The 27426-nt window shown below is 36.4% G+C and overlaps 4 protein-coding genes across 10 annotated transcripts; 1 reads left to right on the forward strand and 3 right to left on the reverse strand.

Annotated features, from left to right (window-relative positions):
- The first annotated feature begins 3770 nt into the window (after positions 1 to 3770).
- Positions 3771 to 9854, forward strand: LOC111462340. Of its 7 annotated transcripts, none has more exons than XM_023105873.1 (11): positions 3771 to 3917; positions 4169 to 4256; positions 4926 to 5265; positions 6420 to 6503; positions 6594 to 7055; positions 7151 to 7283; positions 7381 to 7543; positions 7622 to 7750; positions 8487 to 8681; positions 9008 to 9130; positions 9311 to 9854. In XM_023105873.1, the coding sequence occupies exons 3-11, from the start codon at positions 4983 to 4985 to the stop codon at positions 9422 to 9424; spliced, it is 1686 nt and encodes a 561-aa protein (XP_022961641.1). In that variant the 5' UTR covers positions 3771 to 3917; positions 4169 to 4256; positions 4926 to 4982; the 3' UTR covers positions 9425 to 9854. The 7 variants fall into 7 exon arrangements, with proteins under 7 accessions (XP_022961641.1, XP_022961675.1, XP_022961666.1 ...); XM_023105882.1 differs by lacking the exon at positions 3771 to 3917 and adding an exon at positions 3929 to 4077; XM_023105907.1 differs by lacking the exon at positions 4169 to 4256 and having other exon boundaries at positions 3771 to 3921.
- Positions 9855 to 10811: 957 nt separating this feature from the next.
- On the reverse strand, positions 10812 to 15400 carry LOC111462326 (protein IMPAIRED IN BABA-INDUCED STERILITY 1-like). Its single transcript, XM_023105847.1, has 9 exons — positions 13769 to 15400; positions 13143 to 13427; positions 12685 to 13002; positions 12367 to 12594; positions 12170 to 12267; positions 11967 to 12078; positions 11392 to 11880; positions 11176 to 11308; positions 10812 to 11076 (listed from the first exon to the last, which is right to left on the reverse strand). Exons 1-9 carry the CDS (start codon positions 14159 to 14161, stop codon positions 11069 to 11071), a joined length of 2064 nt encoding a protein of 687 aa, XP_022961615.1. The 5' UTR covers positions 14162 to 15400; the 3' UTR covers positions 10812 to 11068.
- A 103-nt stretch (positions 15401 to 15503) lies between these two features.
- LOC111462378 (probable WRKY transcription factor 3) lies at positions 15504 to 19879 on the reverse strand. Its single transcript, XM_023105919.1, has 4 exons — positions 19420 to 19879; positions 17805 to 18475; positions 17538 to 17696; positions 15504 to 16276 (listed from the first exon to the last, which is right to left on the reverse strand). Exons 1-4 carry the CDS (start codon positions 19819 to 19821, stop codon positions 16006 to 16008), a joined length of 1503 nt encoding a protein of 500 aa, XP_022961687.1. The 5' UTR covers positions 19822 to 19879; the 3' UTR covers positions 15504 to 16005.
- A 3023-nt stretch (positions 19880 to 22902) lies between these two features.
- On the reverse strand, positions 22903 to 27357 carry LOC111429732. Its single transcript, XM_023065699.1, has 7 exons — positions 27005 to 27357; positions 26643 to 26737; positions 26185 to 26299; positions 25751 to 25869; positions 25039 to 25231; positions 24788 to 24931; positions 22903 to 23457 (listed from the first exon to the last, which is right to left on the reverse strand). Exons 1-7 carry the CDS (start codon positions 27269 to 27271, stop codon positions 23167 to 23169), a joined length of 1224 nt encoding a protein of 407 aa, XP_022921467.1. The 5' UTR covers positions 27272 to 27357; the 3' UTR covers positions 22903 to 23166.
- Positions 27358 to 27426: the final 69 nt, after the last annotated feature.

The raw sequence follows: 27426 nt of genomic DNA on the forward strand, positions 1-27426 counted from the left end.
TCCCCCCCCCCCCCCAAATGATGTATAAAACTAAATTATAAATAAATAAAAAAATAAAAATTGAATTTCATCTTTTGTTTCCAAAATATCAAATATTATAAAAATTACAAAATTATATTAAAAATTATGGTTAAAATAAATTTGGGCGTAGTCAAATTAAACCAATTAGCTTTTATAGGACTTGTAATCACATTTATAAATGACAAGTCATCTACTTGCAAAGCGGTTAGGGTTACAAGTATTTAATAATGTGTCTTTAATAGCGTAGGGATAGATTCTTATATATAATTATAATTACAACAAATATAAAATTAATAGCCATTAAAATGGATCTGTTTAGGAAAAATATATAATCGAGTGATTAATGCAATTCCGCCTCTATCTTCATTAATTTGGTTGTGTTTAAAATATTAATGGTAGGAAAGAAATTAATAAATTAATGATAATAAACTATTAACTAATTTCTCCTACCCCTCTGGAACTTGAATAATTGAAAAGGAGCCCTTTTTTAAGATATTAGCTAAATTAATATACAGATAGAAATTGTTGTTGAAAAGAAAAGTCCAGTCTAAATCATCATTGGTTTATAGTCGAGGAATACAATCTCCGTGTGAAACCTTTTGAAAAAGCCCAAAGCAAAGCCATGAGAGCTTATGCTTAAAGTGGAAAATATCATACAATTGTAGAGACCTGTGTTGTTTAACGGATATTTGAGATATTATTTGGTGGGGGATGGACATTTCCTCTATTATGGGTTGGAATTGGCGAAGGTTTTTAAGGGAAGTAAGACTTTTATTTATTTATTTTTATTTTCTTTTTTTTGCTCTATATTATGAACAAAAAATAATAAATGGTTTTTGGAAATTATTTAAACTAAACAATATAACAAAGGTAAGTTGTTATGCTTCTTAATGGTTAGTGTTAATTGTCAAATTGGAAAAGAAAAATTGGTTGGCTTCTTTAGATCGGTTGACTTCTTTGGCTCGTTTTGATTATTTTGGATCATCGCAATATATATATTTTTTAATTAAGACCATAAAAGATTAATATAATTATTGTTTTGGACAATTATTAATATTTAGTACTATTTTTTATTTTTTTTTTCTGATTATGTTTGGTTCAGGAATAAATTCTAAATTCGATTTTCTAACTAAATTGAATATCGTAGATAAGATTGAATTTCAGCTGAATTTAAGAATGATGAGCTAGAGTGAACTTAGAAGTCTGGAATTGGACTTACTATCAAAACGTGTAAGAATTAGAATTAAGTTTTTTTTTAAAAAAAAAAAAATTGCCCATCTTCAATTATTTGAATTGATAAAAAAAAAACAAAAAAAAAACTTGGTATCAATTTTAAGGTTATTTTTATTAAATTAAAAGGTTGTATATATATATATAATATAATATTATCATAAGTGACATAAGGTGGACAAGTAAGAGGATTTTGTAAGCTTTGAAATAAAAAGTGTTGAGCTTTATCCTTTAAGACAAAGTTAATCAAAACTTTGAAGATAAATAATATAAATTTCATGCTAACAATAACAATGTCTTAAATCACTTTTCGAGCCTTCCGTGCACCTATTGTAGGTAAGGTTGATTTCACGGTTAAAATATTCATTCCAAAGGTCATACTGTATGCTCATAATCTTTTAATATTTTTTCTCGTAAAAAGAAAAAAAAAACGAAACATTAATGAATGAAAATGTTTATATATTTAAAGATAGTTGAATAATGGTCTGAATGGATCGGATGTGACCAATAAAGTTAGGCAAATTTCAAATCAAACAAAATAATTCCATTTCATAATTTAAGAAAGGTGATGAAAATGGTGGGGTTAGAAATTGGGAACATATTTATCATTTTTTTTTTTTAACAAATAAATTATTTATTTAAAACAAAAATAAATGTTGGTTGAGGAATACAGCTATATTGAAGTTGGATTTTTTTGGCTTATTTTCAAAATTAAGCATTACCATATATATATAATTTTTTGGTTGGACCATACATTATATAATATGTTATTAAAATTAATGCGTTGGTACCATATGCCACGTCTTTCTTGATGAATTCATAATTCCAATGTCTTTAACTTTTTTTTTTTTTTATTTCTTTATCATATAAGATATGATTTGTCACAAAATTTATATACACTAAAGTAAAATTCATAGTGGGTTATCAATATTCATTGCCTTATGAAAAGACTATAATGCCCCAGAGAAGACTGGGGATGCCATGGTGGGATTTGGTGACCAAATCTCAATACAGTTGTTGACTTTATAAAGTCAATGGTCATTAAATGATCTATTAATCCCTTCGAGACATTAAAAGTTTATAAATAATATAATCACATTAGTGGTTTAAATACTCTCTTAGTCTCTTTTTTTTTAATCTTAGTTAAATGAGTATTTTATTTTATTTATTTATTTTAATTATCAAGTGGTTAAACTTTTATTTTAATTTAATAAAACTCGTACTTTTAAATTTCATCCTTATCTAGTACTTATAAAAATATAACAAATATTTTAAATTTTCTATTTATTTAAAAAATAGCTTTATTCTTTAATTTATTCTTGAAACCTATTATTAGAATATAAATAATTTTTTACACGATAATTAAAATTAATAATTGTATCTTTTAGGAAATAAATGTAAATTACAATATATATATTAATAATTTAACCTAGGAATTATAATGATAGGATGAGGATAATAATAATAATAAATTATCATATTTAAAAGAAAAAAAGTTTAATTAATCCATCCCAACAAAAATAATTAAATAAAAAATAAAACAAGCTTATTTAATGGGATCGTTCTATATTATGAGCACGAAGATTAAATAAAAATAAAAATAAATTAATTATTGCGGGTATAGACCAATTAGATATTATTATATTATAAAACAAGCTTAGAAAGATAATCGATACGTTTTAAGTCAAAAATAAATATGAAGTACTTGCTTGCTCGTATGTTTTAAATTATTGTTTTAAGTGTCTTATTCTAATCATTCTTTCATTCGTTCTGCACCTCTCCTCGAGTATATGCTTCAACAGAAATTAAATAAGGGTAGATTGATACAATAGAAACCTCTGGTAAAATGTCCACCCGTAACCCAGTAGATAAAGTACATTACGTAGTCTGTTTTAAGGATTGACAACTTACTTAGTGACTTTGACATTGGACCAGATAAAAATACATCATGTTTTATTTTATTAATATACTTATGGTTATGCATTTTTATATTGTGAGATCCCGCGTTCGGTACAGAGGGGAACAACGTTTTTTTTTATAAGAGTGTGAAAACTTCTTCCTTATAAACACATTTCAAACTCGTGAAATGTAACGGGCTAAAGCGGACAATATCTGTTAGCAGTGGAATTAAACTGTTACTATAGTATCTGAGCCAGACACCAGCGAGGACTCTGGACTCCCAAGCGGATGGATTATGAGATCCCACGTTGATCGGAGAGGAGAACAAAACATTCTTTATAAGAGTAAAAATCTCTTATTAGGAGACACTTTAAAACCGTGAAACTGACCACGATACCCTCCAAATTGATTCTTACTTAACCATAGGAAACACCTCCATTACCATAATTTTTTATAACTTTTTCATTAAGTAAAAACATTATTTTAAAATTTAATTAAAAAAAAAAATCTTCAGATAAAGAGAGAAAAAACGTGTTGAAGTTGATTTTGGCGGTTGTTTTTAATTATTAATGGTTTAATTTGAGAATATAAATATAAATAATGAAAAGAAAAGACGGAGGCAGCGACTGAAAAATTTGTAACACGGAATTGGTGGAGGACAACTCCTGAAGCCGGAAGAAGACAACACCAGCTGATCCTTCTCTCTCACTCTGTTTCTGTGCCGACAAATTCCGAGACAGAGCAAAGCTAAATTTCAGGAGAAAAAAGTAAGCGATGAAGATAGTGAGCGATCAAATAGAGTCTTCATAGTATCTCTGCGTTTTGCTTTCTGCTTCTTCTGCAATTCGTTTCTTCCACCATTTCATTGTTTATTTTTTAGTGTTTCCACGATTCTTTTTGTCATTTCGAGGAAGAATCGTCATCTGGGTATTTTATTGCACTTCGATCTGATTTCTTTTTGGACCCACCCACCTACCCTTTTCACAATTTCAACCCCTCCTTCACTTTTGGGTCGCAGGGAAAGGGAGATAGCTCCGCCGTGATCCGCCCGGCATCACGGAATCGTTTCTGGAAGTTCTTCTCTGTAATCCCTTTGATCGGTTCTGGTTCGTCCCTGCATTTTCCTTATGTTTTGTTGATGAAATCTTCTTGTTCAAGTTGTTCAAGTTGTTCTTATTCTGTTTGGTTAAGTGTTGAATCACGAGATATTGTTTTTGGTATTTTAATATTGTGGTGGTTGTTGTTGTTGTTGTTAATCATTATCACCATCGTCAGGAACAGTAAAACGCAATTATTTTTTGTTTTCATCTGTGAAATGGTTCTGTTTTTCAATTCTTTTTTTTCTTTTTTACATTGACATCATGTTCTACTTTGTTCATGGATGTTGTTTTCATCCATTTGTTCTTTTATGTGGTTCTTACTCATGAAACATTATGTCCTCCAATTCATTCAAGTGGACCCTCAAACCTTTTCTCTCAAATTTCCTTTTCTATTTGTTTGTTCTTTTGTATTTGGTTTTTCTCTTTTGAGATGGCATAGCCAAGGAAAGAGGGCTCTTCTTTTTCTCTCTCGTCTCCAATTTCTCCAGATTCAAGGTTGAAGCTTCAAATTTCTCAGCTATTTCAGCGTTTTAGTTTTGGGATTCCACCAAAATTTTGTTTGAATCTATCTGTCTCTATCTCTCTTGTGCTCTCAGAACATGATGTATGTAGAGATTGACAGTATCACTGTAATATGTATCCGGAATTGATGATTGAATACACCATTTTTTTCAGGTATTTGATGAGGTGAATCGAACTTGGGGTGATTCTTTTGATTTTTGGAAGGCTATCATGGGAGGCTGTGTATCAACACCATCTAAAGAGATAAGAACACGGAAGAAATTGCATCACCAGTTTGGAAAATATGGTCGAAAGATCTCGAGTTCTATCCCGAGAGCTATCGTAAAAAGGAAGAGCAATGCTGGAAATAGAGTCACTGATTATGCAGTCAGTGAGTTTGTTCATATGGATTTTGAGAATGGTGCAACCACTACATGTAGAAGATCAGAGGTTTCTAATTCAACATTCCACCTCACTCAGTTGCAATGGCTCCACAGTCAGTATGATGCAAACGGTATGCCCCTTCCAGTTTAACCATTTAACCATTGGATTATGTCATTTGGGTCTCTGGTAGGATCGTATAAAACGAGTCTGGCAAGTGATTGATATTTGGTCTTTCTGGTATTTATTTCTTCCAGTTTAACCATTTGACCTTGTTTAACGTTGTTGAGAACATAAAATTAGTTAAAACATGTTTGAGTGGTTCTTTTCCTTCTAAAAGTTCGATGCTTCCGATGCTGTCGTGTAGTTTTTTTCTCGTAGGCAGCTTATCGACAATTGAAGTTGTGCTTCTTTTGAAAATCAAGGTCTTGTGAATGGTGATTTTAAAGATGATATATGCATGAGATATTGTCTTATGAGTATGTATTTGATCTATGTAGTTCCTTTTGAGCTGTCATTTTGTGAGATCCTACATCGATTGGGGAGGAGAACGAAACACTCTTTATAAGGGTGTGGAAACCTTTTCCTAGCCGACATGTTTTAAAAACCTTGAGGGGAAGCAAGAAAAGCCCAAAGAGGACAATATCTGCTAGTGGTGGGCTTGGGCCGTTACAAATGGTATCAGAGCCAGACATCGAGCGATGTGCCAGGAAGGACGCTGAGCCCTGAAGGGAGGTGGACACGAGGTGGTGTGCCAACAAGGATGCTAGGCCTTGAAGGGGGGTGGATTGGGGGGTCCCACATTGATTGGAGAAGGGAACAAGTGCTAGCGAGGACGCTGGCCCCAAAGGAGGGTGAATTGTAAGATTCCACATCGATTAGGGAGGAGAACGAAACACCCTTTATAAGAGTGTGGAAACCTCTCCCTAGCAACACGTTTTAAAAAACCTTGAGGAGAAGCGCGAAAAGGAAAGCTCAAAAAGGACAATATCTGCTAGCGGTGAGCTTGGGCCATTACACATTTGTTCTGGTTTGGAACTATGCATCATTTTGATCTCTTGAACTATAAAGTGGCAACAAATTTATGATTGTGCAATATATCTATGCACAAACATTCTCCTTTATGCTTCCTTTTCCTGATGATTATATGGTCTGATTTGAAGTCTATGTTTGACTCTATTGTTTTGTCTGAAGTCAAATACTTGCCATTTCACTCCAGCATCTTAGGAACAATGTTAATAGAAGTTACTAACTCGTTGAACTTGATTTCCAATTGTTGTGTTTCAGCAATAGGTCAAGACGAAGCTTGGTTTGACTCAGTCAGTGTTCTGGAATCCGACTCAGACGATGAATTCAGTAGTTTGCATGGAGGTAATATTTGATCATCGGTTTTTATCTTCTTGTAAGCATTTCAAGATTCAGTTCTTGAGTATTGACTGTTTGATCATCGGTTCTTCGCAGATGGTTTTCCATCCGTAGGAAATCCGATCGGGAACATCTCGAGTGGCCAAGTGGTTCAGTATGAAAGATCGTCCCGCTTTCTGGAAAATAGATGCAAATATGAAGAATACCATGAAAGCTATCTAAAAATAGATGGAGGGAAACCAGAAAATATCAAGAACAAGGATGAATATGGATTTGGACTCATGAATTGCCAAGGTAATGAAATTTCCAGCAAGAAGAGGTCGATGTTAGATCGTTCGTATGGCAGCTTCAAAGATCTAAAAGACGATTGCCGCAATTCTCTAGAGAAGAATCAAGAGAATACGTTAAAGTCTGCCTTACCTCGCATCGTTCCTTCTATAAGTTTCAACGAGAAGATTCCGAGTTCTCAGACTCCTCAGGGACTCAAAAAGCAGTCAGCAGTTTTCAGGCTTTCCTTTAAGAGACGGTCATGTGATGGAGAAGAAACCATAGAAAAATGTAAGTGTTCATATAATTTGAACCTCACATAGATTTACTTGATTCGGTCTGGGGAACGAGCAATAACAACCTGTCTAATTTATCGTTTGCAACAGGCCAATCAAAGAAGTATCTATACTGTCCGAAAGCGGGACATATACCATGTTTTTCAGGGGAGAAAACACCTCCAGGAAGCTGGTCCGAGATTCCGCCATCAACTTTTAAACTTCGTGGTGAAAGCTACTTCAAGTATGCAATTTTCTTTCACTCAATATCATGGATTTCGTCTGTGATTTCTTCTGTTATTTCGCGAACTTTATAAGTTTCTTCTGATCTTTCAATGTAGAGATAAGAAGAAATATCCTGCCTCGAATACGAGTCCTTATGTTCCAATCGGCGTCGATTTGTTTATGTGTCCGACGAAAATCAACCACATTGCTCAACATCTGGAGCTTCCTTTTGTAAAATCTGATGCAAAAGTGCCTCCATTACTCATTGTAAACATTCAGGTACTGCTTAATTTTGTTAATACCTTCTACGTTCATGACTACGTTCATGGCATTTAAAAGCCTTGTAATTTGTTGCAGTTGCCTATTTATCCTGCTGCAATGTTCCTTGGTGATAGTGATGGTGAAGGAATGAGTCTGGTTTTGTATTTCAAGGTTTCTGAGAAGTTTGATAAGGATATCTCTCTTCATTATCAGGAAAGCATCAAGGTACTTTCCTTTTCCACCCCATTTTTTCACTGAAAAAACCAGCTGTGAGATCCACGTCGGTTGGGGAGGAGAACGAAACACCCTTTATAAGGGTGTGGAAACCTCTCCCTAACAGACGCGTTTTAAAAAATCTCGAGGGAAAGCTCAAGAGGGAAAACCTAAAGAAAACAATATCTACTAACGGTGGGCTTGGACCGTTACAAATGGTATCAGAGCCAGACATCGGGTGATGTGCCAGCGAAGAGGCTGAGCCCTGAAGGGGATGGACATGAGGCGATGTGTTAGGAAGAACGCTGGTCCCAAAGGGGGTGGATTGTGAGATCCCACATCGGTTGGGGAAGAGAACGAACCACCCTTTATAAGGGTGAGGAAACCTCTCCCTAGCAGATGCGTTTTAAAAAACCTTGAGAGGAAGCTCAAAGAAGACAATATCTATTAACGGTGGTGGATTGGGGGGTCCCACATCGATTGGAGAAGGGAACAAGTGCCAGTGAGGACGCCGGGGGAGGAGAACGAAACACCCCTTATAAGGGTGTGGAAACTTCTCCCTAGTAGACGCGTTTTAAAAAACCTTGAGGGAAAAGCTAAAAAAGAACAATATTTGCTAGTGGTGGGCTTGGGCCGTTACACCAGCATTCATATCGAATTCAACTTAGTATGCTGAGCTTTTTGGCTTTTCAATTTGATTTTCTGCTCTTTCTCACTCTATCCTTTTCTCATTTTGCTTTCTCTACAGAAATTGATTGATGATGAGATGGAAAAAACCAAAGGATTTACGAAAGATTCTACTGTTCCATTCAGGGAAAGGCTTAAGATTATGGCAGGGGTGGTTAACCCAGAGGATCTCCATTTGAGCTCTACTGAAAGGAAGCTCGTTAGCGCTTATAATGAAAAACCCGTCCTGTCACGGCCGCAGCACAACTTTTACAAGGTACTTAATTAGAAACATTAGAACAAACGTCCTTCGAATATTCTGGTTCCGTTTTAGAATTAGAACAGCGGATGAAGGAACCTTTAGCTTACAAGTTTTGATCGAAAACCAAACTCTGCTTTACGTAAAGTTGTCATAGTATGTTTAAGCTCTGGATTTTAAACCGCCGCTTATACCTGGTATTGGCCATAATTCATACGAACGATCTTGGCTTAGATAAGTGATGAATACTAGTGGTGCGTTCTATTAGGCCAAGGGAAAATGACAGTGTTCGTTCTGAAATTTTATGTTTTCTTATACGTTCAATGATCTTTTAACAATTGCAGGGCCAAAATTACTTCGAGATTGATCTGGACATTCATCGTTTCAGCTATATATCTAGAAAGGGGCTCGAATCATTTCGAGAACGTTTGAAAAACGGAATACTTGATCTTGGTCTAACCATCCAGGTATATATTCTGGTCAAACACTTCAATCATTCATTTGGTACGTCAAATCGTTTGATGTTAAAACCGGAGTCGAACATGATTTTAAAACCGAAAACGATAGCAGATAGCAGTAGTGCATACATACATTGATGTTGTTGAGCCAAACCAAATCTCTTTTTAATTGCTTCTCTGTTAAAACAGGCACAAAAACCTGAAGAACTGCCAGAGCAAGTTCTGTGTTGTGTGAGGCTGAATAAGATTGATTTTATGGATCATGGACAGATACCCACATTAGTGACCTTTGAAGAAGACTGATACTGACCATATGGTACGTTTCTCGACTTCGTCCAACATGTCATGACTCGAGCAGGCTCAACAACGACAGGCAAACGACATCCATTTTAACTCACGGAAATACCGACCCATCGGTCCGACTATCTAATCCAAAGGTAACCTTCATTTTTGTCCAATGAATCACTGTTCTTCCTCCCACCCCAAAAGCTTCAACCATTAAATCAGCAAGCCTTGACTAGCAATGCCTCAATGTCCTGTTAAAAATTTATATCCAGTCTCTCTGTACATGTTTATTGCATCGTCGTATTAATGAGAGCCAAAGAGTACGACGTCGATATGAGCATGGAGATCAAATAGTCGAGACATTAGTAACTTCCTTTGCGGATCATTCATTCGAATCCTCTCACTATTGTTTGAAAAAGAAAAAGAAATAAATTTTCGTTATATTCAAGGACTTGTGTACTATTATTCGAGTGATTTTGACTTTATTTTAGTTACTTTAATAATTTAAAATGGGACAAATTAAAACTATAAATACGAAAATTCTTAATTTTATACCTATATTTTCTTTCGAGATTGAATTTTTTTTAAAGGAAATTAAAAAAAAAAAAAAGAAAGAAAAAGAAAAATGTGAATTTTTCATTAAGAATTAACCATTAAATTAGATAGTTTTAAAATTTATTTAATAAAAAAATAAAAAATAATAACTCATAAATGAAAATAATTTCGAGAAATTTTAATAAATTTTCTAAGCCTGACGAAATAAGATGTCAATTACCATAAAAGGAAGGCGGGAACGAGGATTCGCGGGTGAATTAGAGAGAAGGAGAAGGACAAAAATGGAAATGTGTAAATTAGGGTTTTCGAGTATGCCAATATATGAAGAAGACGGAGATGGAGAAGAGACCAGAGAACAGACCGAGGCCGAGAGCTTACCTCTTGAGTTAGGGGTGGCGTGGTATTCCACAGGGAGAGGTTTTTCAAATTGTGGCGCACTCGTAGTGCGTTGGGCTTAACATTATCACTTTCTTGTGGGGGCTTCCATGGCCGCTTTGCTGCCCTAGCTTTCGCAGTCAAGGCGACGGGTTTCGCCCTACATTCAAGTCAAATCCTCCTTTTCAAACTGATTTCTTCTTACATTATTCGCTTTCTTAATCCATCTAACTTTAACAACTTGCTCGTTCTTGTTCCCGTAAATTAGAATTCATCTTTCAATTGGGGTTTTCTTTTTAAGGATTTCTTTGATGTCTGTATGATTACACTAGCACATTTCCGAATTTTGGGGTTTAAATGTATAATTGTTTTTATGAAGGGGCGGACTAGAATAAATTGGACTTGATATTATGTATGTATATGTTTTCGGGTTTCAATCAGAAGATCAGATGATAAAGAAAGATGCAGGGACGTTCAAAATCACGTTTCCAATAATTGATCAATTGCATCCGACGGTGTTTTTCATTCAATTTGTCTGAACATCTTAAATAAATGTATGAATATTTGTGGAAGCTTCTTCTTTTCTGCTACCGTGGGCTTGTTTTTGGTGTCGGGTAGCAAATGTCAATTTGAGCTCTCCTTGTGGACGCAGGCATGAAATTGTGGAACTGCTGCTAAGTGTGGTTTTTATGTACGTCTATCATCTGACTATTGCACCGGAAAATGAATGCATCATTTATCTGGAAACAAGAACAAAAGTTCTTCAATTGTTGATTGGTAAGAAAAATGGAGGGTTTAGTTCTTTGAAGCGGGTTGGAATCAGAATTCTCCGTTTTTACCTCTTTCGAACCTGGATTTCCGAGCTACTCGTCGGATGTGGTTTTCATTTCGTTGCAGGAGTTCATCTACTCTATGGGGCTGTGTTAACAGAGGTCCTGAGAATTCAATGTGTGATTCCATATCATCGTTGTCCTGTTCATTTACGAGAGAACAACATCAACTGTTAGTCCAGGAAGAAGTTTTTAAAGTCTGCAAGTAAATGGAGGCATGGTTACCAGATGTGCTGTGACAATGGTTTGTTGTTTCGGATGGAGTTCATTGGACATCTCCAAGAATGATTCTTCGGATGCATCAAAAGACTCGGGAAAATCATGTACTCTCCTTTGCTGCTTTCGCAATTCATAGTCCTGCGTGACTGAATTGGCTGGAATGTTCGTATGTTCATTGTATTTTCTTGTGAATTCAAGGGTGTAATTTGCAAAAGATGGATCCAGAGCACTTATTTGGCTTTTAAGACCATCTGATATTGTAGATGTAGCTTCCTCTTTCCGCTTCTTTACCCAAGCAAAGCCGCTAGACGCTGAGAGTGGAATTGGGGCTGTGAATGCGCTGTCTCCTATCTGATTTGGTGCAGTTGCAGCGGCAGCTTCCGATGTTGTATCATATAGTGGCTTCTGCGACTCTCTCTGGAAAACGTCACCTTGTTCATTGGAATGATTGCTGCCATTGTTCCGCCTAGAAGGTTGAATGTTTTCTTCTCCATCCTATGAAGGAAAAACACCATAAAAGTTGGTAAATAGTTTAGAATTGATAGCAATGTGGGAAGAGGGGAGAATAGTAAAGGAGAAACCTCTTTTTCTTTTGCTTGCACTTTTTGGCCGTTGAGTTCTGGCAAATTTCTTCTAACTCTTCTAGCCCTTTGTGTTGGTACAGGTTCTTTTGTCCTTGCATTTGCCTTCTTCCTGCAAGTAAATCATAGGTGTAGTTCTTCAGCTTATATTGAAGATATATTGGATTTTGGAGGAAGTTAGTGAAAGAGAGTGAAAGGTTCACCTTCGTGCATCTTCACGGTTTTTGGCATCCATTTCTTTGTTTGGTGGATACTTGGGCAAGGTAGATGGATCGCAAGCATATGGTTTCGTTTTGAAATACTGTTAAGGAACAAAAATCAATTGCCAAACATCATGATTATTGCAAACAGGACATGCCTTGCCTTTAAGACAATGCCTAAGAAAGATTTTTGTGGTTACCTCAGACATGAGAGCAGATGAGGCGGTCCCGCGCTTGTAAGGTTCAATGGCAAGAAAAGTTTCCAAAAGGCTCAATGCAGATGGGGTAAAATCTTTACACTTTTCGTTCAGGGAACTTTCATATGCATGTTGGGGTCTGAACATAGCTGCATGAGGAAGCTTTGTTTTCTTCCAGAACTCTTCAAGTGGGGAGCCGCAAAGTTTGAATATTTTGTGCAATTGTTCAACCTGTGTTTTGTTTGCTCCATTGATGTCAGATCAAACCAGTGCGCAACAACCGAAAAGACAAGGGCTTTTTTAGAAACCAGCATCCATTACCTCGGTTCTTCCTTTCAGAAGGGGTTTTCCCAGGTGCAGTTCTGCAAATACACATCCTATGCTCCAAAGGTCGACGGTTAATCCGTAATCAGTCGAACCCATCAGAAGCTCGGGAGGGCGATACCATAAGGTTACCACTCGACTTGTTAGCACTTGCTTGTTTTTTGTGTTTATGACATTTGCTAATCCAAAATCTGCCAACTTGAGAATTCCTTCATTGTTTACCAAAATATTGGATGCTTTAATGTCCCTATGCATTATACCCCGAAGGTGGCAATGCTCAATTGCAGATAGAAGCTGTCTCATATAACACTTGACCTGAAAAAAGCAGGCGAAGGAAGAGGAAATGGGATTGTTTTTTGTTCTAATTAGAGCAGAACCAGATGAAGAACAAAAAATGATGTATTGACAAAATGCTGTTGTTTGAGCAAAGTAAAAACGGTGGACCAACTACTAACCTGTGCCTCACTGAATTCGATATCAGGACAAGACACAAGGCCTGCAAGATCATGTTCCATGTATTCAAATACAAGGTAAATGCTGCTAGACATTTTGGAAGTAATTATGCCTTCTAAGTGCATGATGTTTGGGTGATCGAGCCTGCGCAAAATCATGATTTCTCGTGCCATAAACCTAATGCTCTCTGGTTGGAAATTGTCGAAACGAACCTTCTTCAAGGCAACCATCCTCCCTGTATCAACTTGTCGAGCACGGAACACGCTGCTGTATGTACCTTGTCCAATCTAGTTCAAAAAACAAGCTTTCTTCTGGGTAATGTGTACACAATAAAATATACTTTCCAGTAAATGCAAAGAACACGTAGAACATAAAAGAAGATGCATTGCATCATATCGAGACAACTTGTTCTAGAACTGCATGAGAATCAATCTCTACGAAGAAGTTGGGCTTTTTTTTTTGGAATAACAAGAATCAATCGCTAGGGAGTCGGCCCTTTTTGGAAATGTTTCATTTAATGCATTAGTTTTTATAGCTTCTGAGTTGAATTGAATCAAAATGGAATTGGTAATGTTTCAGGACAACGACAAAGAACATGAAGACTGCTACCAAAATCAGGGTCTCGTACCTTCTCCAACTTCTCGAAGGAATCAGCTCGGAGAGGAACCCATCCGTGAACAGCCTCGCCGGCGGCACTACTGAGCCAAGAAGGCCAGCCTGCGGCAACCTGCTCGGCTTCCACATTGCGCTGAGGAGCCCCTAATTTGAGGCTTTGAGAAGCCTTCACCCCTTGGGAGCTCTCCTTCTTAGATTTTCTGAGTTCTCGAGTCCGATCATCCGATTTGTTATCCCCTTTATTGTCATGATCGAGCGTCGTCACAGAGTGCGTTCTGGACAAAGGATCCAGGGTCACAGCAGCGCCATTTGCGGCGACGGTGGCAGTGGCGGTGGTGGTGGCACGGCGTTTGCGGACGGGAGATTTTGTCGCCTTAGTAACCTGCTTGGAACTAATGCAACCCATGAACCACCAAATCCCGACAGCATCGATCAGAGAAGCAAAAGCAACAGAGATCGACCCCGATCGGGAAATGGGCTCAGCAAGGGGAAAATGGAACCCCTACGTCCACCAGCTCAAAAGGGTGTTCTCCATTATGTGAGGGAGGAAAAAAGGAAGGGAAAATGACTTGAACTCATAAGAAATCAGAGCCATTTTTGGGTTAAGTTGTTGGCGTACCAATGGCCCTATCCCTACTCCTCTGGGATTGCGAGATCTGCGGAGGACGACTTGGCCAAAGAGTTCGGGTTGTTTTTGTTTCTGTGAGAAACGGTCCGAAAGCAGAGGATGCGAGAAAGAGAAACATTCGTGGGTCCTAACTGCCTCCTCTGCTTCTTCCCTTTCCTCTCTGCCCTTTTGTTTTCTTGGAATTGCAAAACCTGAAATCTAACCGTTTCAGACTTTTCCTTCCTATTATCTCTCCCTTTTCCCTTCACCCCTGACACCGAAGAGAGAGAAAGAGGAGAGAGAGTATTGCAGTTGATTCTGCTCAACCACCCACCACCTCCATTTTCACTCAGTCCACCATTAGAGCACTTCCCTCACAAGCTTTGAATTTCAGCTCCTCCTTCTACAACTTCATTTCATTTCTCATATGGGTTTGCTGTGCTGATGTTCTTATTAGGAACAGATAGCGAAAGAGAACCAAAGACACAAAATTTCTTTCGGCCCATCATTCTTTTTCTCTCCTCTTTTGTTTGCTTTTTCTTCCTCAGTTTCACTCATTCCTCTTTTTCATTCTTCACATAATCATTAAAACGTCCTCATTGCTTTACTTTTCTTTTGACTATCTTTTTCATTTCTTCTCAACCATTGACTGCATTTCTTGTTGAATATGCTTGCATTATGTTAGAGAGATTGAATGAATCTACAAAAGTTCGTAATTTACTCAAAAACTTTCCCTTCTTTCTTTCTGTTTCTTCAATGAATTATGGGTATAACTCGAGTTGGGTTTATCTGGTAGGTGAAATGAGATGAAATATGGGTAACTTTCCCAATTATTATTTGCAGATCTGATGGTTGTAACCCACCAACCTATATCTAAATTATTCCGTTGGTTTCTGGTTAGTGGGAGTGGAAAAATCTGCATCCACTTTGATGAAGATGGTACTCATTACAACCAAACTTCCAAACTTTGATAGAGATGTATGTAATGAGACACCAAATTTGTGGGTCCATATTCATTTGTTTTGGACTCTACCTATTAAACTTTTTTTTTCGAAGATCTTCCTTGCTGCTACAATAACTCCATACAAGGGAAGTTGTAGAGATTCATCTTTCCAAAAGAAACTGTATCAATATCAACAAACAATATAAAGATTCTGAATTTTATACACACAGCTCCAATTTGTACAGTTCATATTTTGGTATAAACTGATGGACTACATGAAATTTTACAGAACATAAACAATGTCTAGTTTGAATTTGGGGAGTCACACTACACAACAGGTTTCTAAAATTACAGGGAAGAGTACTCAACTTCCTGTACCTTATAGGATGATGCAGTATATTCTTTTCACCTCAGCTGCAATGGTGAAACAGCCTCGGGAAGCTGAGATAAACACAAGTAATAACATTATTCTGATCATATAATATCAGTCTTGACTGTCCTCCTTGTATCTCCCTTGGCATATGGTTGAAACTAGTTTCGGGATGTAAATTGGAGAAGGCAAATGGAGCACTTTTGACTCGAACACGAACACGGACTGTGAAATTCAAATTTATGTGACTGGAAACTTTTTCTCCCCTTTTTGAAACTGGTTAGTCACTTGAAATCAACTACTGACCAGGTTGCACTATGTCGTAGCAGTTTACACAGTGATTTGCTCTTCTTTAAGCCGCAAAACGGCAGGTCTCTGGTCATTACTTCCAAACTCCATCTCTTTAAGTAATGGATGTTTCTGAGCTACAACCTTAAGCGGTTTGATCTGGGGCACGGTGTTGTGGCTGCTGTTTCTAGCTGCAGGGACATCATGGTTATGTTTCCCTTCGTATGTGGTTACGACAGCTTTCGAATCTGTAGAAGACCTCTCGACATGCTTGCGGACGTTGCACCCAGCACTAGTACATTTGTAGTAGCTCCTGTTGACAGGTTAAAATGTGTCAAAAGACATGATCATCCTAGTTGCAACAAGCAATTAACACAGATAACAAACTCAGAAGTTCTTTGACACAGATCAAACGCTAATGACAGAAATTACTGAAAAAGAAAAAGTTGTCTTAGAGAACATGATATGCTCAAAACATAACAAATGACAAATAAACAAGTCGCTGTCCAACAGGAGAGTCCAGAATTCTTAAACATAGTCAAGTCAAACTTCAAAGATGAAGAATCAAAGTAATGACAAGTTACAGCAAATCCATCTTACACTTGTCGGTAACCATAATCTATGTGTAACAGCTCAAGCCTGCCGCTAGCAAATATTGTCTACTTTAGACTTTCCCTTTCACACTTCTCCTCAAGGTTTTTAAAACGCTTCTGCTAGGGAGAGGTTTCCACACCCTTGTAATGAATATTTTATTCTCCTCTCCAACCGATATGGGATCTAATAATCCACCCCCCTTCAGGACCCAACGTCCTCGCTAGTACTTGTTCCTTTCTCCAATTGATGTGGGACCCCCCAATCCACCCCCTTCAAGGCCTAATGTCCTTGCTGGCACATTGCCTCATGTCCACTCCCCTCCGAGGCTTAGTCTCCTTGTTGGCACATCGCCCGGTGTTTGGCTCTGATACCATTTGTCACAGCCAAAGCCCACCGCTAGCAGATATTTTCCTCTTTCGGCTTTCCCTTTCATACTTTCCCTCAAGGTTTTTAAAACGTGTTTGCTAGGGAGAGATTTCCACACCCTTATAAGAAAATGCTTCGTTCTCCTCCCCCAACTGATGTGAGATCTCACATTATAACCAAAGAAATCTAAGACATGGGAGATAAAATACGAACTTAGAGCATGTTCATAAATGCAACAAATGGTAAACCGACCATTTCTTCAAGTCAACTGCAAACCATCCTCATGACAGGACACTAAGGACAACAGGTCTAACTTCTATCTTAGTTAGTACTCATAATTCATCAAACAGAAAAAAGAGAAGTTATAAGAAAATAACCCATTGATCATCTTTGACCTTCAAAATCATCAAGATCATGAGAATGCTAAAAGTTCTGAGCAAACAAAAGAAAGCATGCTTATCATAGTGAATGATTGTGATTTGTAGGGTAACAATATTTCAGCGCGTGAGCATATGCTTGCATATAATATGGACGTCTTATAATTTTCACTTACCAACCACTTTTTTTTGGAAAGAAAAAAAAAAAAAAAGACAAAAAGAAGCTAAACTAGCTACCTGGGGTTAGGATTTCCTTTAACCACTTTCTGCCCATACTTGCGCCACCTATAACCGTCATCTAACAGGTCGACCTCGCTTCTAGTTTGAACAATGATTTTTGGTTCTGTGAGTGTTTTATGAGACAAAGCAACACCAGATATCCCTACATCAATGTTCCTGCACTCATGTGGCAAAGCCACAAATATTTTAGTTTTTTCCCACTAAGACAGAAGAACTATAGATAAACTGTAAAATGAATCAAAATATAAAAATTTTCATACGTACTGCCTCTTTGGATTTGGTTCATCTTCATCTCTGTTTTCTGTTATCTCTGTATCAGCTTGTTCTTCACTGTCACTAGAACCTAATTGCACATTTTCACTTGACTTGTTCAAAATTCCAGCTTGAATTTGGAATCTACTTTCAGGCTTCGTCAAAGAATTTGTACACCCAGTTGGTTCACTATTATCTCTTGCACGTTTGTTGGCTGGAGGAGGTTCATGGTTATGCTGACCTTTGTAAATAATTTCAGTAATTTGACCATCAGGCGAACGCTCGATCTTCTTTTTGACGGGGCAATTCAAATGTGTGCATTTGTAGTAGCTTCGTGGATATTCACTGCCCTTAACCAGCTTCTGTCCGTATTTACGCCAGTTATAGCCATCATCTGCAGGTTTATCAGAGGCATTTGAAGGAGGAGGTTGGTATTTTCTATCAGAATGAGATACTTCTGTTGATTCTGCAATGATACTTTTTGTGTCTGATGTGGAGGGTAATACTGACAGTTGAGAAGCTTCATCAAGAGTAAACGATGGATCACGTGTCAACGGTTCCATAGGAGCTGGTACTAAAGAATGTTGATATTCAGCTTGCTGCATATGCATATGAGAATGTGTCAATGCCGCTTGAGCAGTAACCTGAGCCAATGCCTGCTGGTGTGACATTCCAAATGGGCTCTACAAGGAATTTAATCAACAAATCAACAAAATCAATAGAAATCATTGCCTTTATGGCATGTTTAACATTAACAATCATGCAACATTAAACTAATGAAATTAATATCTATTAAGACTGAAAATTAGAGTTCATAACCTATTAGAAAATTTGTGAAGAACAAGGTTAGATAAAGTAAACTTGAAAGTTTATAAACCCTTCAACTTTCAGAAACTTTTAAAGCACAAACAATAAAGACACCACTCCAAAAGTTGAGGAGTCATTTCGAATGATAATTCAAGAATCGAAGTCGAGTTGCTTTATAAAAAGAAGTTCTAATCCTACTTGAGGAGAATTTTGAGTGCCTATCCCGAAAGAAAATGGGATAATAGAAAGAATGGGAAGCGCGGAAGCTATAAGATTGGTTTTCCCCGACCAGCATACCAAACATATAATTTAACCTAACTAAAATTATGGGGTGGGATTCGAGCATTCGAGCTATCGACTTTTGAGATAGTAAATGGCGTCTCATCCACTCAACTATGTTCTGAGTAATTGGGTCTTGAACTTTCAATTTGACTCCCAATGTTACGACCATATTCAAACATGTTTTTCCTATGTGCAAGATTTCAGGGATTCAAACGCCATCCAAATATGTTATCTTCGGCAGAAAAAGAGAAGAAAGAGAGATAGAAATCACCAAGATTTGCCACTAATTTCGGCAACTTCATTTCAACAAAAACCTCACCTAAAAACCATCATTGTGTAGAGGAATTGAATAAACCCCCTAAAAAAATGAACTCAATTTCGAAAAAAAAAACACAAACACCCTCATCTCCCCAGTGGTTAACCAAAACCCAGTTGCTAAAACCAGATTTCAACATAAGAAAAACCTAAAAAAACAGACACCCAACACATCGAGAGCAGAAGGAAAGGCCTTACAATAATCAAATTGGTTCAATTTTACCTGAGGACCATAAAAGCCAGGCGAATTAAGCAACCCAGAAGGGCTGAGCCCTGGCGGGACCGAGAACAAAGGAGACCGAGCCACCATCAAATTGAGTGGCTTCGATTGCTTCAACCCAAATTCCAATTCCGAGCTGCCTCCATCCTTGGCGTAATAATTGGGTGTAGACCCAGTTCCCAGAAACCCCATAGCCATCGGAGAACCCATGGCTCCGGCGAGAAGCTGGGAGAAGGAAGGCGAGTCAGCTGCACCGTCGGCGAAGAAACTGGAGACAAGGGTCATAGGGCCAGGGCTAAGCCCAGTGGGTCCGGCAGCGAAAAAGGCGTCCATAGAAGGGCGCGGAGGGAGAGTGATGGTGGGGCGCTGGAGTGGAGGTCGTGCAGAGTCGTCTTTCTTAGCCATTGAAGAAATTGGGGAGTAGATTTCTGAACCTTTCCTCTGTAATCTGTATACAAATTTCTCTCAAAGTTCCGTATTTGGTTGCTTCATATTCAGTGGAAAGTACACGTAGCTAATATTATTTATTACTTCTACCTATTGTTTTTATTTTGGTCAGAATTAAAATATTATATAAATAAAAATTAAAAAAGTTTACATTTTATTACATCTCTTAAAATATTAATAAGTTATAATTAAATAATTAAGTTATTTATAATTTTTCTATATATATTTAAGGCGTGGACTTCACATCTCCAATCTAATATTAATGTTATATTCTAATAATATAAATATGCATCGATTTATTTAAATAGATGAGTTTTTTTCAAATATTGTCCGTTTTAGGCCGGTCGTCGTCAGTTTCACGATTTTTAAAACGCGTCTACTAGAGAAAGGTTTCCACACCCTTATTTTGTTCCCACGTGGGATTTAGAGATCTCCTTCTTCATAGTGATGAGAGAGACAAGTTGAGTTGCATGATTGTTGTAGCTCTTTGGAAAAGGTGAAGTCGTTGAACGCTCGGAGGTCATTAGGGTAGTGTTGCATGGGTAATAAAGTTGAAAACGAGACACTCGAGAAGCACAAAAACTAACGATGTGTGGGTCTTGCGAAAGAAATTGTAGAAAACGAGACAGAGAGGTCATAGAAGCTATTAGGAGATCTTGCATTATGCTTCGTTTCGTTGACATACAGAGGTTGAAGCTTCACCTGTCATTCTCGCTCTAGTCTCATAAAATTTATGATGAAAGTTTTAAAATTACAATAATGGAGTTAAAACAATAAAAGAAAATAAATATATTATAAATATCAATCAACTTGTATGGTCTTCAAATATATATATTTTTTAGAATATGCTTTTGTTTTTTTTTTTCAAATTAAAATTTATCTAACAATTTATTAATTAAAAAATAATTTATTTGCTATACAACTAATTTCATCCCTATTTCATTTCCACCTTTAATAATGCTACTTCCTTTTTTTCAATTTTATTTAATTTATATATAATATATATTTCGAATTTTATTTAATTTTTACAAATTTTGACATAGCTATGTCTATCATTCGAATAATTAATTACAAAAATTGATTTGACTTAGAAAGTAGTTGAATTATTTCGAAGCGACATTTATTTATTTTATCATTATTATATATTTTATAAGTCTAACTAAGATATATTCGACATATAATATGAACCTATTAATATTGACTTTGATGTTTTTCTGTAAATTTAGATAGTATATATATATATTATAAAATAATTTTGATCCTTTTGAATATTTCACAAAATTTGTAATTTTGAAAATTTATATTTACTCGTTAAAATAAATAATTACAGAATATAGAGTAGAAAACAAGATAGCAAATTAATTGTCGTACAGATCATAGTTCTTAGCTAATTTTCATTTACTTTTTCCTTTTTCATTTTAACAATTTTTTAATTAAAAAATAAAAAATAGTAATGTCAACCAACAATCCAAATATATTTAACAACACACGACACAAGATTGTCTGTAAATGAAAAAAAAAAGATATTTGTTCATTCCAAATATGGTAAATGATGAGGCACGCTACAATCGATATGACTCTAGTCTAATATATTTTTTTTTTTTGTATTATTTTTACATATAAGATATTCATATTTACAATATTTTTTAGAGGGAGTAGAAATACTTCAATCTTCAAATTATTCGTATTGTAATACTTAGTTAGTTGGCCGTGGAGACGTGACAAAAATTTAAAAGGAGGATGTGGGTCCGATTTTTTTGAAAACTTTCTCATACATGAAAACGAAACCTTACTTAGACTTTTTTCTTTTTTTTTTCGTCCCCAGTTTTGATTGCCTTGTTCTTGACGGCTCCTGTAAATTTTTTTGGTTGGACAGAAAGAGTGAAAAATTGCATCAACAATTTTGTTGGTTGGTTACCTTAAGTTTTAATAATTATAATTATAATTTTTATTTATTATCAAAGATCTTTGCAATTTGAAAAATTATTGAATTAAATTATCACAAATTTACACTTAAAAATGGGCTTCCACTATTTTTTATTTATTTTTGAAAGTATATATATATATATATATATATATAATTAATAATTCTTATTCATAAACAAAAATAAAATATTTTGACATAAGTTAATTAAAAAATTTAAGGATGAAATTAAGTTTGAGATTAATAATAGATTAATGTAGGCAATGTGACTCTTGCCATTATTCCTAGGCATGTTTGCAATGTTCATCCACATTAAATATTCTAGAATATATGACTTATCATAAACTAAAAATTTATTAATAACAATTAACCCCACATTAAAGATTTAAGAATTAAATTCAGAAATTTAAGAAAAATAATATACCAAAGTTATTAGAAAAAAGCAAATTCAATTCAAATCTATAATACATCTATATTCATTCCAATTCAATAATTTTTTAACCCAAACATTTAATTTAAAAGTAAAAGAAGCCACTAAAAAAATAATAACTTCGTTACCATATTGACAATGATGCTTGACGCGGGAAAAGATCACGAGTATATAAGTGAGAGATATTATCTCTATTAGCACTAGACATTTCGAGAGCTTATATATTCTGCTCAATGGAACGAACGTGTGGAGAAGTATCATGAAGACGAGCAGAAAAATTTAACATAATGGTACAAATATGAGATTCTAATATCAATGATATATGTATATTAAGTATACCGATTGAGAGAGCATATACCATTGATAGAGAAGGAAAATGGCCAGTGGCACAGCTTTAGAAGCCAATGTTGAAAAATCTTATTTAAGTATGATATATTGCAGCTATGTTTGACCCTACAAAATCGTATAAATATTAGCCTAAATTTAGAAAAAAAATGGTCGTGCTACCATGTTATTAATCATGATGCAATACCATTATTCCTACTACCAGTATTTCAATAGCTTGATTACTTATAGAAAGACTAATCCATTAGCTTAAACTGATAGGTTAACGACCCTCGAAATCTAGCACAAACCGAACAAGTAGACTATTATATGAAATGCGTACAAAATGGCATCGCCAAACTTTGAATCGAAGAAATTTTGATTTGATACTATGCAAAAGTACAGCTAGACTCGACCCGACCCAAAGATTAAGCTGATAGATCATAGAGGTAAGATGTTGGTATAATTAATCTTTTGTGGGAATTGTTAACACTCATAGATAACAGGACATGAATCATAATGTCGATAACCAAAAATCTCGACTCGACTTGGTTTCGAATCTAAGCTTGAGGACAGTTTTAGGATTCATTCTTTCTAGTATAGGGGTAGTGGATGGAAGAAACACTCACAGTTTGATCTCAGAAAAATAGGTTGATGAGACGGCCAAACCTTCTACATCGTAAGTACGAACGAGCCTCTGTCTTCTGCCTGGAGCTTCAAGCCAACAGAACTCCAAGTGGAATGACTTACTTTCTGCTACACTTTTGGCTACATCACACGGACATCCCATATACATTCCACCTGGCAATAATGTAATCTGGTACCCGCCGTCAAATGTTACCAAGTTGTCTGATTTAGTACCGGTCCAGTGCACGTTTGTGGTGACATCTCCATTCATTGATGTTGTTGTTAAATCCTGTACAAGAGTAGGTTGCAGATTTTAAAAAGGAACGTGAAAGTTTAACGGCACAAGCCCACTGCTGGCAAATATTGTCCGTTATGACCTGTCATGTATCACCGTCAGCCTCACAGTTTTAAAACGTGTCTGCTAGGGAAAGGTTTCCACACCCTTATAAGAAATGCTTTGTTCCTCTCTCCAACTGACGTGGGATCTCACAATCCATTTCCACACCCTTATAAGGAATGTTTCGTTCCTCTCTCCAACCGATGTTGGATCTCACATAAAGAGTGAGTTCCATCGAGTTTCCCTTACTTGATCGAACAACCCAAACTTCAGTTATTTCAACTACATCAAATGATCTTTCAAATTGGTCAAGACTCTCCAGTTTATGGCCGCTTCTCTATGGTACCAGTTGTTGCTTCATTGAATTCGCTTCATTAATAGGTTCACGATTCGACTTTGATCGTTATGGACTGGTACCAAGATCTAGTCCTAGACAGGCAGACTTAATTTTAACAGCGGGTACGGTAACAATGAAAATGGCTCCTTCTTTAGTAAGATTATATGAGCAAATGCCTGAACCAAAATATGTTATTGCTATGGGAGCATGTACAATTACAGGAGGGATGTTCAGTACCGATTCTTATAGTACTGTTCGGGGAGTCGATAAGTTAATTCCTGTCGATGTGTATTTGCCGGGTTGTCCACCTAAACCCGAGGCTGTTATAGATGCAATAACAAAACTTCGTAAGAAAATATCTCGAGAAATCTATGAAGATCGAATTAAGTCTCAAGAGGAGAATCGGTGTTTTACTACCAACCACAAATTTCATGTTGGCCCAAGTACTCATACTGGAAATTACGATCAAGGATTACTCTATCAACCATCATCTACTTCAGAGATCATCCCTCCTGAAACTTTTTTCAAATACAAAAGTTCAGTATCTTCCTACGAATTAGTGAATTAGGCAGTATACTTTTGTACAGAATAACAAAGAACGAGTGAATCTTCATAAATTTTTCATTGTAAATGGGAAATACTTATACAAATAAAAATAAAAAATGGGGGGGGGGNAAATGATCTTTCAAATTGGTCAAGACTCTCCAGTTTATGGCCGCTTCTCTATGGTACCAGTTGTTGCTTCATTGAATTCTCTTCATTAATAGGTTCACGATTCGACTTTGATCGTTATGGACTGGTACCAAGATCTAGTCCTAGATAGGCAGACTTAATTTTAACAGCGGGTACGGTAACAATGAAAATGGCTCCTTCTTTATATAATCTGAGCCTCATTTTGGTTAGTGCTCTGAAGATGGGAGAGAATTTAATTGCAGTGAATCTTACCTGGATAATCCGACCAGCGTCATCTATTTGAAGGGATGACAGAGTATCAGCTTCCGCAATCGTTGCTCCATAAACACCACTTCTTTTTGTTCTAGAATGCCCTTTCCAGTCACCAAGAAAGGGGAGAAGCCTGTTTTCCTCATCCTGCAACCATATGATAGTTGTTCAACACAAAAAAGGCTAAAAAAGTTGAGAAAAAAAAATAGTGAAAACCAAGTCCTTCACATTACTCAACCGGTACTACAACTTACATTTACTAAATTTGAGTTAAGCGGAGGATGAAAAATTTTCCCATCAGCCCTTTCCTCAAGAAAAATGAGAAGCATTTCTATAGTTCCTCTTGGGTCCATTACATGAAAAGCTCTTGCTCTCAGATCTTTGTCTGGAATATACAGGCAATTCTCGCATACAATGGAAGGCCGGCGAGAAGGAAGCTTGAGGTTTCTGCATGTTTAAGGGGTGGTAAAGAATCTATAAATTATATTTTTGAACAAATTTAAACAGTTGAAAAGAAATACTTAGTACACATAGAAAAGAAAAGAAAATGACCGTATGAAAAGTATAAATTAAAAGACTTGTTCTACATCAGTTCATCAGAGACATGATTGAAATCGAAAAATGACCTGGTGTAAGCTGTGATCATTCAGGTTGATTAAGAATGTTCAATAAAATAATTTCTGTTGGTTAGGCCAGGACAGGAAGAAGGCACAAGCACGCATAATTTATACCTGACCATGGCTGTCCTTCCCTCATGACACTTGGATGCCAATGGGAATCCAAACCCATGTGCGAATATTGAGCTATATAAACTCAGCACAGTTTATTTATACACCGTTTTCTAACACACTATTTATGTAATTCCAATGAGTATGCACGTTGTAGAGCAGACAGGGTCATGAATGCATAGAAAGTATTGCATTTTATCCACTTATATACAAAGTGAGACCATGAATAATCTCTTACTTGGGAAATTCTTCACCAGTATCATCCTCACCCAACACCCCTTGCCTCAACACAGTGTCCAACATCCCAGCCGTCTGGTACCTTAGTGAATATGCTTTCTCATTGGGGAAAAAGCTAATCTGCAAGCTAATTGTAACAGATATTCAAGAAACAGTAACATCGTGATAAAGAAATCAAATCTAAGACGCTTACTATACAGGGAGTGTCAGCAGGGTTTGCACAAACTCTAAAACATACACAAGTTCACACAGTTGCACGAGGTGTGTGCGCACGCCGTGTATAAACATTCATATAAGACATTACTATACAGGACGTGTCAGCAGGGTGTGCACAAACCCTAAACTCTAAACTCTAAGACATACACAAGTTCACATAGTTGCACAAGGTGTGTGCGCACGTAACATTCATATATTTGAGTTGGGAGGCGAACTCACCTGCTGATATTTGTCCACAGTGAACATGTTGGTTTCTTTAATTTTGTACTCTCCCCACTCTGGCTCATCCTCATCACCAGAAAGTGAAAAGCTTGATGGCAGTTTAATGTATAGTCTATAAAGTATGGTAGGATCAGGAGGAACAACAACATTAGCCCGTGTTTTGATATGATAAGTCAGTGGCATTGAGCAAAAAAGAGTTGCATGAATTATCAAGCTTTGGCTACAGCTTTAATTATAGACAAACAGGTTAGAAACAACGAAAACAAATATCATATATGCTGTGTTATGATCTTTGTCCAGCCATAACTTCAGGGATCATATGGTGAAATTGAAAAGAGTTGCAGCCCACAAATTAGTAATCATTAGACTAACAACCATTGATTAATCACGTAGTCGTGCCTTACTTGATTAGATACTCGTTTTTTTCCTTATATGCAAGAGTGATTTGTATTTACGTTTGAATGAGACTCATAAGTTCATCCTCTCCATAAGAGCTCGCGGCTAGCTTCGTACTTATTTTATGCAGCAAACTCCCTCGAGCGTCAAATTGCTGGACAAGTAAAACAAATTTCAACCTTAAAGAAAGCACCAGAACCCAAATCCATATGTTAATGGAAACAATTAATCGAAAAAAAAAAAAGGTAGTTTTTATAAGCTTAATTTTCGAAAACGAGCTAATACCACGTAAACTCAATAAATCGAAGACAACGACCACTTGTTTTCTAAGTTTTTTTTTTTATTGCATTCACAATAACAAAAACGAGCAACCCCAGTATGCAGAAGAAATTAAGCATAAACGAAAGAAATTAAGACTCACAAAGAAAGAACCGTTCCACTTTCCGGAGTTGAGCTCGACGAAGCGGTGAAGATTATCGATGCTCATCGAGTCGTCGATAGGTTCCCGAGCATCTCCGACGGCGGACGGGGTTGAGCTGGTGGCTCGAGTTCTGCAGCTTCGAAATGAGAGCATAGAACTTGAATGCTGCGTTGAATTGGGAAGGAACGCATGGAGAGCTCGGAATCTCGAGATTGTTGTCGGTTTAGATAAAAGAGGAGGCGAAATTGAACGGCAAATGGACGCCATTGAAGCAGAAGCAGAGAGATATCGCTGCCGGATTTTCCAAAAGCTTGAAGAACGATTTTGTGGATTAATAATACCTTATCCCCAAATTCCAAATTGGATGGAAAAAGAAACTCGGCCAATAAATTTAATTTTTTAATTTTTTAAATTATTATTTT

The sequence above is a fragment of the Cucurbita moschata genome, unplaced genomic scaffold, assembly GCF_002738365.1.
Source record: "Cucurbita moschata cultivar Rifu unplaced genomic scaffold, Cmos_1.0 Cmo_Scf00002, whole genome shotgun sequence".
Taxonomy (NCBI): domain Eukaryota; kingdom Viridiplantae; phylum Streptophyta; class Magnoliopsida; order Cucurbitales; family Cucurbitaceae; genus Cucurbita; species Cucurbita moschata.

Coding starts and splice junctions, on each gene's coding strand:
- LOC111462326 (XM_023105847.1), bottom strand. CDS start 14,161: ATGGGTTGCATTAGTTCCAAGCAGGTTACTAAGGCGACAAAATCTCCC. Junction 12,595..12,684: donor TTCTGAAAGGAAGAACCGAG/GTAATGGATGCT, acceptor AACAAAACACAG/GTTGAACAATTGCACAAAAT. Junction 11,881..11,966: donor TGCAAGCAAAAGAAAAAGAG/GTTTCTCCTTTA, acceptor TTTCCTTCATAG/GATGGAGAAGAAAACATTCA.
- LOC111429732 (XM_023065699.1), bottom strand. CDS start 27,271: ATGGCGTCCATTTGCCGTTCAATTTCGCCTCCTCTTTTATCTAAACCG. Junction 26,300..26,642: donor CTTATGAGTCTCATTCAAAC/GTAAATACAAAT, acceptor CATACTTTATAG/ACTATACATTAAACTGCCAT. Junction 23,458..24,787: donor ACGCTGGTCGGATTATCCAG/GTAAGATTCACT, acceptor ACTCTTGTACAG/GATTTAACAACAACATCAAT.
- LOC111462378 (XM_023105919.1), bottom strand. CDS start 19,821: ATGGCTAAGAAAGACGACTCTGCACGACCTCCACTCCAGCGCCCCACC. Junction 17,697..17,804: donor GAACCAAATCCAAAGAGGCA/GTACGTATGAAA, acceptor ACATGAGTGCAG/GAACATTGATGTAGGGATAT. Junction 16,277..17,537: donor AAAGGAAATCCTAACCCCAG/GTAGCTAGTTTA, acceptor ACCTGTCAACAG/GAGCTACTACAAATGTACTA.
- LOC111462340 (XM_023105907.1), top strand. CDS start 4,983: ATGGGAGGCTGTGTATCAACACCATCTAAAGAGATAAGAACACGGAAG. Junction 5,266..6,419: donor CAGTCAGTATGATGCAAACG/GTATGCCCCTTC, acceptor GTTGTGTTTCAG/CAATAGGTCAAGACGAAGCT. Junction 7,751..8,486: donor ATTATCAGGAAAGCATCAAG/GTACTTTCCTTT, acceptor CTTTCTCTACAG/AAATTGATTGATGATGAGAT.